This window comes from Puntigrus tetrazona, chromosome 14, assembly GCF_018831695.1.
Source record: "Puntigrus tetrazona isolate hp1 chromosome 14, ASM1883169v1, whole genome shotgun sequence".
NCBI classification, from domain to species: domain Eukaryota; kingdom Metazoa; phylum Chordata; class Actinopteri; order Cypriniformes; family Cyprinidae; genus Puntigrus; species Puntigrus tetrazona.
In genome coordinates, this window is record NC_056712.1 from 8,360,340 (window position 1) to 8,371,832 (window position 11,493).

The 11,493-nt window shown below is 37.7% G+C and overlaps 1 protein-coding gene across 4 annotated transcripts; it reads right to left on the minus strand.

Annotated features, from left to right (window-relative positions):
- Positions 1-1,124: 1,124 nt before the first annotated feature.
- etf1a (eukaryotic translation termination factor 1a) lies at positions 1,125-10,810 on the minus strand. Of its 4 annotated transcripts, none has more exons than XR_006252579.1 (13): positions 10,730-10,810; positions 10,551-10,623; positions 10,159-10,252; positions 7,291-7,466; positions 6,714-6,853; positions 6,496-6,634; positions 5,961-6,151; positions 5,646-5,775; positions 4,675-4,848; positions 2,829-2,893; positions 2,020-2,044; positions 1,777-1,924; positions 1,125-1,691 (listed from the first exon to the last, which is right to left on the minus strand). XR_006252579.1 is itself a non-coding variant. In XM_043257906.1 (12 exons), exons 3-12 carry the CDS (start codon positions 10,242-10,244, stop codon positions 1,609-1,611), a joined length of 1,332 nt encoding a protein of 443 aa, XP_043113841.1. In that variant the 5' UTR covers positions 10,245-10,252; positions 10,551-10,623; positions 10,730-10,752; the 3' UTR covers positions 1,125-1,608. The 4 variants fall into 4 exon arrangements, 2 of the variants coding, with proteins under 2 accessions (XP_043113841.1, XP_043113842.1); XR_006252580.1 differs by having other exon boundaries at positions 2,020-2,041; positions 10,730-10,809; XM_043257906.1 differs by lacking the exon at positions 2,020-2,044 and having other exon boundaries at positions 10,730-10,752.
- Positions 10,811-11,493: the final 683 nt, after the last annotated feature.

The window sequence follows — 11,493 nt, forward strand, 5'->3', positions numbered from 1 at the left end:
ACTTTACTTTCCCATTAAAACGCGAAAAAGAAATGCAAACACTGGGAAGTAAGAATAGACACGGTTAAATGTTCAGCAAAAAATAGTATACAATCAGAAATATAACATGAGCAAAATATAGACAGAAAAGATAATAATAACACTAATAGGAAAACAATTAACTGATTAAAATTTCACAATTTCGTTTTTGATAGCGTACTTCAACATCTTTTTTTTACATTATTGTTCTTATTTAATTTCCCCTAAGAGAAATCAAATTAAATAATAAACATGAACAAGTTTTCTTTTTGATCTGAATCTTTTATTTTGCAAAAGCAGCAACGCTGATTTCCGGTGAAGTGTTAATCGTTGTATCTGGTGTTCAGATCTGCGCTGCCCAGTTGTCACGTGGCTCTGCAAGGAGTGTTTATTGTGTGCGTCTGCGAGGGGGCGGCGCCACCTGCAGCTACTTTAAAATTCAGACACCCTGATTGGTCAAACTAAGATAAGGGGCGGTTGAAGTGAAGCATGCTTTCAGTTGATTGGGTGCTTCTGTTGTTGGGTCTTTCCCCATCAATAGAGAGAGAAAAAAAACCAAATGAACCCACGGACCTCTTTAGGTCTAGCTTTGCAAAGCTAATTCATAATTGTAATATTAATATTAATAGTTAAAGATAAATATTAATAAACCTGCATACATCAAGTCTTTATTTCTTTTTAAATAAATCTTTACTAAAGTGTGCTTGAGATCAGGTTTTCAACCTTTCACCTGCAATGAATCGTCATATGGGATTATCAGGGACCCTAAACCTCTTCTATATATTATCATATATTATTTATATATAATCATGTGAAGGGGAAATACATTTGTTTTTATCACTATAGTAATGTTAAATATATTAGTCAAATTTAAATAAGTAAAATTAATGAATCAAATTTATTTTACTGTTCATCTATCTATCTACTATCCATATACATCTATATCTCTATCTATATTTTTTTATTATTCATATACAGTATGTAAAACGTAAATTGTTTATAAATAGTAAAATGTAATAATCTACAAGCACAAAATAAGATTTAAAGAAACACATTTTTGGGGATTATACAGAGCACAAAACAATAAAACACCAAGAGAAGGTACATTACTTTAGAATCTTCAAATTTATTTTGTTTTCCCCCTATTCATTACAGAAACCCATGTAAAAAATACCACACTGTCATAAAATACAGCAGCAGCAATTGCCAATAATAAAAAAAAAAACACTAAAGGAAGAAAAGTAGTTGTGGATTTATGGTAGAAAAAGTAGGGAGGAAAAGAACGGAGAACGGAGGATAAAAAGAAAAATAAACTTATTTCAAATCGAGTCCAGTCTGAATATAGACGGTCTGAACAGTCTGAAGGGTCCTGCGACTTTATTTCAAAACGAGGAAGAGGATAAACAAATGAGTCTTGTCCAATCAGAACACTCTAGAGGCCAGGGTGTTTAATTATTCATGATCGGCCCTGTCTTTCATTTGACTGACGACACACTTCTTAAACTGTATTTGAGTATTTGGTAAGAAAGATCTACCCCCCCGTGATTCCTCAAATCGTCGTTGATTTCTCTCTAGCTCAGACTCGACTACCTAGTAGTCATCCAAATCAAAAAACTCCTCATCTTCTTCCTGGTATTCCAACCCCTGGAAATCCACTCGGTACCGCAAAATACCTAACAGAGAGATGCATTTTAGTGAGAAATAAACGTTAATGCAACTTTTCACTGACGGACAAATCCAGATTCAGCGTCCGCTCACCTCCGATTCCTCCGAAACCCTTGACGAACTGGGACCCCTCCTGACTTTTATCCGTCACGATCTCCAGAGCCGCTCCGAACTTCTTATAGCTGTTGGCGAACCACTCCAGCAGCGGCATGCACTCGATGAGCTCGTGTTCGTGACCCGTCTGAGCCGCACAACGACATAAACACACGATCAAACATTACACCCGTCACGGCTGTCAAATGTGTAAAAGTGTTATGATAATGCACTGCAAATTACTGCATATCTTCATTTGTTGGCTCTTCTTTACACATGTAAAAAGAAAGGGGGGAAAAAAAAAATAAAAATCATCAAGCAACCAGTGCATTGCCTGACACTCACTGAAGTCATTAAGTCAGAAAAATGTAAAATAAAAAAAATATATAAATAGATTAATAAAAGCAATATAAATGAAATATTAAATAATAAATTATTGAAATGCTAACTTTTGATCTCAAGGGGACTTATAAAAATATTTTATATAAAAGTGGTGCTGACAAAAAAAAAAGAAGTTTGGTAATATCTGAAACAGCACGTTCCATTCACATAAAGAATAGATATTCATTAGCAATTACTCAATTCAGCTTAGTTTTTTTATATAGCACAAATGTAAAAAAAGGAACGAAATTCAGCTATTCTAATCAAATCTGTATATGCAGAAGAAGAGCTGAATTTGCTTTCACAAAATAAAAAATAATGACCACATGAAATAAAACAAACAATTTAGATGAAGACAAACTAAAAAAAAAGAAAAAAAGAAAAAGAAATGTCTTGGGAACCACATGAAATAAACTGGGAAAAAAAGTTGAAATAAAAAGGAAAAAATAGTTACTACATAGAAAATAAATGTGAACTTGTAAAATGGAAATATATAAAATAAATCAAATCTAAATGGTAATAAACAGAGGCCAAAAACAACAAAATTACTTAAAATGCCAATTTTTCTTAAAAAAGAAAATCTAACAATAAAATTTTAAATATGAATAAAAACTACAAAAGCTAAAATAACTGTTTGCTTTCACAGCACAGACACACACACACACACACACCTCTTTGTCTATGAAGTGTGATTTGTCCTTCTCTTGTTCTGTGGTCAGATAAATGACTTTCTCATCTGAAACACACAGCAGTGAGGAGACTTTACAGAAGCACTTCCGCTCGATACAGTCTAATCTCTAACTATCTGTTGAAGCAACAACCCGCAGTAAAAACAAACACTGTCAATGTTAAGAAGTCCTTCAACACAGAAAGCAAAAAAATCTGCCGGGAATAGAGAATATCATCACAAGTATACAACATCTACTATATTGTCACTGGACCGACCAATCAGAAGACACGGACAGTCTACATATATGAACATGTCTCATGCTGAATCAAAATTATTTTAAAAAAGGAACAGTATTTTCTGGTAACACTTTACAACAAGGGTGCGTGAATAATGATGCTTAAATTAATACTTAATTCATCTCATACTAATGATTATTAAACGCGTTAGCTAATTATGAACCAATGAAGGGCTATCTTTAACTATGAATGGATTCATACGGATTCATGGAGGAATGACTACATGTTAGTACATGTTTAATAGTTAATGCATTCATTGATTTCTGTAGAGCAGCCAACTTTGAAATAAATCTAAAGATTTGAATAATAATTTAATAATTAATAAAGTAATCATGATTTGAGCTTTTGACATCTTCAGCTTCGTCATAAACATTATCGCGTGCCCAAGATTAGTTGATCCTCCTCATCAAGTATAGAAAATGACTGATCTTCTCGTTCCCTTTAAACTCACCCTATTGTGACTTATACACAGATAAATAAAAAAAATGGATTAAAATGTCCGTATTACTGTAACAACAAACCAGAGTGCTTTGAGTGTCCCATCAGATGTAAACCCTACACAATGAAGACCAGTTTAAAACTATTACGTTATTGTTTGTTGACAAATCTGTTGGTGGAAACGTCCAATAACTAATTCCAACGAACAATTATTTAATATTTTAGCGTGTAGGGTTTGTTTCTGACGGGGGAAGACTTTCTTAAACCGTATGTGCTCCCTCTGCACGTATAGTCTGTTGTTGCAGGTAACGTTAAGTCCATATGAAATGATGTAAAGAAATAGAAGTACTAACCTTTGCTGTTTGTTGTTGAGAGGACACTTTAGAGCATGCTTAATGGTATTTAATTTGATGATTTTTTTTTTAATGCGTCGTTATTAAACTCATGAACTTATCCACAAGCAAACATCAACTCACGGTGTGTTAAATATGATTTTGGCATGACTTTACTTGAGCGGGCCCAACCACAATGATTTCACTGTTAACTTAGCTTACGGTTCATCTCTCAAACACACGCGGGTACAGGATCATCACGTCTGCATCTGACCGGAGAGTGAACTCTTTCCAGTTTCAGCACTTCTTTAGGAATTGTTCTACAAAGGTTCTTTGTGGGTTTGTTTTTATTTATTTATCCGTGTATAAAACCCAATGATGTTTATGACAAAGCTGAACATGTAATCATAATTTGAGCATCTGACATTATTGATTAAAATTATTATTAAAATCATCGTTCAATTTATTTCAAAGTTAGCATTTCCTATTCCTCAAGGAGGCGGTTTAATTTAGTTTATATACATATATAATCAAACATGTAGTTAAGACTGTCGTTATTCGTCCATAAATCCGTATGACTCCATTCATAGTTAAAGATAGCTCTTCATTAGTTCATAATTAGAGATTTAGTACATCATTATTCATATATACCCTTACAGTTAAGTGTTTCTGATGCATTTAAAATTTAATTATTTTAATCTAAAATTTAAAATTAAAAAAAGTGCCCATTTTAGAATTTCTGATATGATTTAACTTTTGGATTTATAGATTATTTGTGTACCGTTCTCGGAGCCGTTGACCTCCGCGCCGTGCAATTTCAGGACATATCTCATCGTCTCCAAGTTTTCGTAGACGATGAGAATTTCAACGGCTCCCATTTCCAGCGCCTTCAGCGTGTCGTCCACACCGAAACAGTACTTCCCCGTGTCCTGACTGATCTCATCGAAGTACCGCCCTGACACACAGAGAACCGTTATCAATGCATTTACATTTAGTTTACGAAATATTGATTTCTGTGCAAATATATAACTCTTACGATGTCAAGCTTTTCACTTATTTTTGAACAAATAAAATGCACACTATAAATTGAAATGAACTGATCTTGTTTTGTTAATGCAAAAATGTGTTTAAAATAGGCAATAAAAAAAGATCGTTTTGCGGTTATTAAAAATAATAACCTTTAAAAAAGGACCAAATGCATAATGCCAGACAAGTGACAAGTCCAAAATGTACTGGAACGCTCAATTCTATTTTAACTGCTATAATATGATAAAATATGGGCTCTTGCCACCATCAACAACATACTACGATATAAACACATAATATAATTCATTAACAGTGACTCAGAGTTCTGACTCTGAACATTACCATCAACATTTTTTATATGGGTCTTAAAAGTGATAAGGCTTTATTAACAGTATTTAAAAGGCATAGATCACCCAAAACAAATGTTGGTAACCAAACAACTCACTTCCATATATGGAGAAAAAAAAAATACTCTGGAATCAGTGGGGACCATAAAAAGGTTTGGTTAGTGTTCAACAGTAGAAAGAAACTTCGCTTGAGGGCGCTTCTTGTGAACTCTCTCTTTAAGATGCTACATTTGATGAAACTGAATTTAAGGGTTAAGGACTTTCGGGGTTTGCAAGTGCAAAACTTTGTTTGTGTTACTTAATAGCTGTTGGTTATAGAATGATTTCTGAACACAGTTAGGGACCACAGAATTGCATCTTTGTGAGAATCAATATTTACCTATTAATTTTTTCTCCTGAATGAATTTGACATTGGACAGGACCTCAGCGGACAGTTCGATGGCCTGATTGAAGCCGTTTTCTCCTCCGTAAGAGATGTCGACCAGCTTTAACACTTTGGCCTGTAACCTCTGCAACCAATCAGAGACAACAAATGTTAGAAGGACCGACTTCAGCCAATCGCAAACTAACTGGGTGACATCGAATGATAAACTGAGTACAGAACAGCATACTTCTCTTAATATTTTTACATATTGCTCTTAATATTAACATCCATCACATTAACAACCACCATTCGACCCGCTTGCTTTCTTACCGGGTCGAACATGTCTGATTGGCTGAGCTCCGTTTTGAAATCTGCGGATCCGGCCAGCACCAGCCCGGCCACGTTGACTTTATCGTTGGACACGAAGAGCTGCACGGCCGTCTCTGCCACCTTCCTCACATAATTATGTCTCTTTTCCATCCTTAACCGAGCGAAACGCAGCGCAGACTGACCTCCTCTCCCTGAGAGAGAAGATCAGCATCTGTTTATACACTTTTAAATGAATTTTAAATGGGGGGAAATATTATGAAATAAATGTTTTTTCTCAAATACACATTGGGCAGTTACTGATATATTGTCCAGATACACAGTGAGGAGGAGAGTTTGAGTGGCCAAAGATCACATTTTACCAACTCTAACACCGATTCGATGTTTGAACGGCGTAGTCAAGTCACTGTTCAATTACGAAACTGGTTTAAATTTAGCAAAATAAATGGCTACATGCTAAGTGCACTGCAAGCATGTGGGTTTTCTATGAGCCTCAACACAGCGGTTAGATCGAAGTGACGTGTTCTGCTGTGATTACCGTGTTTTTTGGGCAGGTCCACGGTGAATTTGTGCATCACTTCTCTGGTGTTTCCCTGCAGAGTCCCGAACAGAGCTCCGCTACCATCAATGACTATGAATCCAAACTTGCTGTCGTCTGACAATAAGGCCGTCAGAGCCTAGAGAAAGACCCACGATTACACAGCATCAAGTATAATGAGCTTTATGAAACGGACTCGGTTTGGACAGCGATCGTACCTCGGTGTGGAACTTGTTGTCACAGAGATACAGAGAGGTGTTTATAGGTTTGAACGGCTCAAAGTCAATGTTGACTTTCTTCTCCTTGCCTTCTTCTGTCACTATGGTGCCGCAGTAAACCACCAGGCCGTTGTGGGGCACTGCAAACAAAGACCAAAACAGGACGAAACTCCAGATGTATATTTGCTAATGTCTGACGTTCAGCTATAAAAAAAAAAAGTGTGGACTCTGAGATGAACAAACGAGAAATACCGGAGTAGAAACAATACGTCAACATGCAACACTGTGGGAAGCCCATTTCACTTCTGTACACCATTCTGTACTAACTGAGTGACGGTTAGAATAGGATCAGAAAGTACATTTAGAAAGTCAAAATTGAGGGTCATAATGACTTAAAACTGCACCTATGATTATTATGTTAAGGATATATTTAGCCCCTATTGATTTGTCCTTAGAAAGCACACTGTTAGGGCCCTTTCATAAATCTGTTGGCGTAAGAAATAAATTGACAGGCTTTGATCTCAAATCCTTCTTAACGCAGGTGGGTTTGGTCGTGGAGCACAAAACACACACGCACCTTTGTTGTAGAGTTTGAGTCTCTGCTGGACCGAAGTGATGGCTCCCAGCACTGACAGCCGGTTCACTCGACTCTTGATGTTGGACGCCGTACCGAACTCGTCCGCTAACATCTTGGATACTCTGGAGATCTGATCTTTAGGAGGAATGATGAGCGAGATCATGCTGGTCCCGTTACTGCCAGAGAGAGAAGCAAACAACACCGTTATTCATTTACATGAACGAATTTGGCTTTTATCCGGCTACTCGCACTGCAGTGAAGATCTACACTCGATCACTTCATGCATTCCCTGGGACTCAAATATGAATACTCGAATATGACTGTTCTGAACTGGTGGAGACACAGGAATTGATATTCAGCCTAATAAAACCAAACTGACAAATTACTGTCAATCAACCAGATTATAGAAAGAAAAACGCTACCTACTAAGTAGCCTTTTAAGGCAGGATCCTAACTCAAAAGGTGGCAGATTTGGATCACTACATAGTCATCAATACTTAATTTGAATAACAACAGAAACCTTGTTATGTTCAACACACAGAAATATTAAGTACTTTATAACTGCAAAAAAAAAAAAAAGTGCACAAATTATTTTCACTGCTAGTCAATAGGTCAAACAACTAAGAACTGACAAGTATCATAAACATAAAATATTTAAGTAAAAAAGAAATTCAACACAACATTGGCATTTGTACACAATTCTTCTGTAATGCAACATTTCCAGATTAAACATTTTTAACGAGGTAAAAGGACACGAACAGACCACATCTCTCTCAAATCTTTCATTATTTGCCAGCACTTGAAAGTCTTGATTTTTTCAATTGTGTTTTGTACGCATTAAGTGCATTAACAAACTGGAGAAAGATGCGATATAGAAACAGACTTCATTTTGAAATTTATAGTCAATTTTACAAAAAAAAAAAGGGTCACGGATGACACGACAACATTTTGGTGTCCGCATTAAATTCAAATCACAGAAGTGATTATATATACACAAGGAAAGCATATCAAATGCAAGCAGAGTGTCTACTTCAATGGCATTGAATGATTTTAGATCTAAATATGACTAATACTTTTGTTATATGATCTATTGTTACACTGAATGAAATTTTAGTGGGTAGCTTCTGTAAATGTCATTATTTTTTGCTCAGAAAAAAATTAAAAAAAAAATCTAAAACAGGACGCATTAAAATGTCCAAAAATATTAAAACTTGCCCTTGACCCAACTACAAAGAATCAGCAAGTAACCGTTCAGTAGAAAGACTGAAATGCCATTTTCTGGTAAAACATTCTCTAATAATCTGTTTTACTTACAAAAAAAATTGTATTATTTGACTTTCGGTGCATTCTGGGATCGCCTTCTCGGTATGTTACGGATCAACTATCGCAGAGAGTCACAAAGAGGTCAAACGACTCAGTATTATCAGCTGGCAAAAGTGGCATTTCTAGAGTAACTCGCACACAAACCGACTTCAGTCGCTGGGTTTACACCAACCACACCGAGTTATCAGGGTCACACTGGTGACAAAACACAGGCCAACCAGCACGCTCCGCTTTATTTACACACACACACACACACACGTGGCATGAAGGTCAGCGGCACGCAAGCATGAAAACAAAGAGTTTCAGTTTCTGATGTGGGATTCTGATTTCGTGCCTGTGAGCATTAATTTCTCTTATCTCATGCGCACATACACACACAAGTTACCCTCGAGTGCAGGTCTGTATTGTTGTGACGCTCAACATAACAGAATAACGGAATGAAATATCACGCCGGGGACGCATTCGCAGGCTCTCTCGGCGGTTCCTCCTCGGACGTACCTGCTGTGCCCTCACGGACCCGCATTCGTCATCCGGGAAAAGCTATCTCTGTTTCAAAACTCACAGCGAAACGCCTGCCAAGAAGTAGGCTGCAAGATCAAATCCAGCAAAAGCTGACCATGAACGATCGCAACCGCGTCCTTGAGCTAGACTCTTATCCGAACCTATAATAAATGCGCCGCGTGATTAATGTGCGATTATAGTCATTATGAGGCACAAAACGTACCTGTTTGAAACTCGCTGCGATTCAAAACTCAAACACACACACACACACAGGTTGAAGTGAAGTATCTGACACCATCATGAGAGCTTGCCCGGCCCTGTGGCTGGACTAACCTGTCATTACAGCCGTTTACCTCATACTTCAGCATTTAGGATAAGGAAAATAAAAACACATTAAGTTGAACTGTGTGTGTTTGTGTGTGTATCCTTCATCCCTTCTGCTCCAGATATGAATTACATAATATATATGTGACACTCGACCATTGTTATGCCACATGGATACATTTGTAGTAATATCCAACAAATACATTTGTAGTAATATCCAACATATATATATATATATATATATATATATATATATATATATATATATATAGGTCAAAATGATCTATTTCTCTCTGATCGAAGTAAAGATCATGTTCTATGAAGATATTACATAAACACATCAAAAAGTCATTTTTGATTGCTGAGGACTTCATTCGGACAACTTTAGAAGAGATTTTCTCAAATATCTCTGTCAAATACCGTCCTGTCCTCACAAACCGCGTATCAGTGGAAAGCTTATTTATTCAGCTTTTATATGAAGATTTCCTATCGAGTACAAAAAGGGCCCTCCTGGCTGGTTTCGTGATCTAGAGTCACATATTCGTCAGCCGTACCGGTCTCAGTTCTTATAAATACATGTGTTGACATGTAATAAATACGTCTTTGTGCGGCTCGTAACTCTAACCTTCCGGTTCACGGTCCACACGTCGAGCACTAAACGAACGCGACATCAAAACGCTTTCCTAACCCCGTTAAACGCTTCCAAACAGCGCGTCTCACCCTCTCGCCGCTTGCAGACTCTTGATGAGTTTCTTGATCTTCCAGATCTCCACATTTCTGTCCGACGCGCTCGGGTCATCAGCCATCTTCAGTCCTACAAGAGCAGAAAGAAAGTGCCGTTAAAACCGGTACCGACCTGACCTGAGCGCGCGTGCATGCGTGCTAGCGCCGGTGATCGGCGACTGGGCGTCCCTTTTAGCTCTTCAAGGCCGCGCTAACTATAAGTACCACAAAGTACCACGATATTACCCTAATTTCTGACACGTACCCCGGAGCTATTATTCTATTCTTTGAAGTACCGCATGAACAGTGTGGCACACGTCGAAGTACTCCAGATACTCTTTAAAAGCCTACGTAAACCTGTACGTAAGACATTTGTCGGTTATAAATACCTGACTGTCTCTCTCCGGTCCGCCGGTTTCGGTGAGTCGGTCTCTTCCACCCGCGTCACGCCGCCGCCGGTTCCTGCGGATACACGTGGGAGGAGGAGCTTCAGCGCGTTCACTTCCTAGTTACCTGCCTAGAAACCATTGGGCGCCACGTGAGTGCAGCGGGTTTCCGTGAGACTTACAGCGTCTTTTCCTGCAGGGGGCGCTCTGTGGCCCAGAATCGCCGCCGAAACACAGTCAAATCATTAAAAATAACAAATACCTATCGACGGTCCTTCAGCAGCAGGGCTGAACAACAAAACGCACACGTGGATAATAAAACAAGTGGAGTTTATACACATTGAATTGACACAAGACAGCGGAGAGTTATTTGAAAGGCTATAGAAATGCGTGTAGATATTACATCCGGGCCAAGTTAAGCCCCGCCCACCTTATATTGGCGTTCCATTCTATCCGCTTATTCGCTTCTGGTCAACGCGGCGTTCTGATTGGCTAAGAGTTGCGTCGAAAAGCGGAAATAAGCACAATTTAACCGCGAAGGAGTGCATAATAAATGTTTTTTTTGTAATATTGTATTGTATTGTATTTATATATTGTAGACGATATAATCTAAGTACGTGTAAAACGATATTAATACACAAGAATAAGAAGAAGAGGAAGAGGAAGGTTAGCCTAGCTCCACAGTACTTTCAGTCTTTCCCGGTGATTTTATTTAAAGACGTAGTCACTAAATGAATACATTATAACACGCAATATATAAAAACGATATGAGCGTATGTAATGTCGTAACCTGTCTATTTAGCTCATTTTATTCGTTGAAAAGGCGATATAACGTCTCCGTTTGTCGTGTGGTGCGTCTCACATCCAGCAGAGGGAGACATCGTCTCTCAAATATATTTCACAATTTATCGCTCCGTGAAAACCCTGACCTCAAACACAAACAAGC

Excerpts from the sequence above, each read along its gene's own strand:
- etf1a (XM_043257906.1), bottom strand. The coding sequence starts at position 10,244 with ATGGCTGATGACCCGAGCGCGTCGGACAGAAATGTGGAGATCTGGAAG. Across the intron at positions 7,467-10,158 it reads AGTCTGCAAGCGGCGAGAGG|TAACGGGACCAGCATGATCT; the intron begins GTGAGACGCGCT and ends TCTCTCTGGCAG. Across the intron at positions 4,849-5,645 it reads TCAGGAGAAAAAATTAATAG|GGCGGTACTTCGATGAGATC; the intron begins GTAAATATTGAT and ends TCTGTGTGTCAG.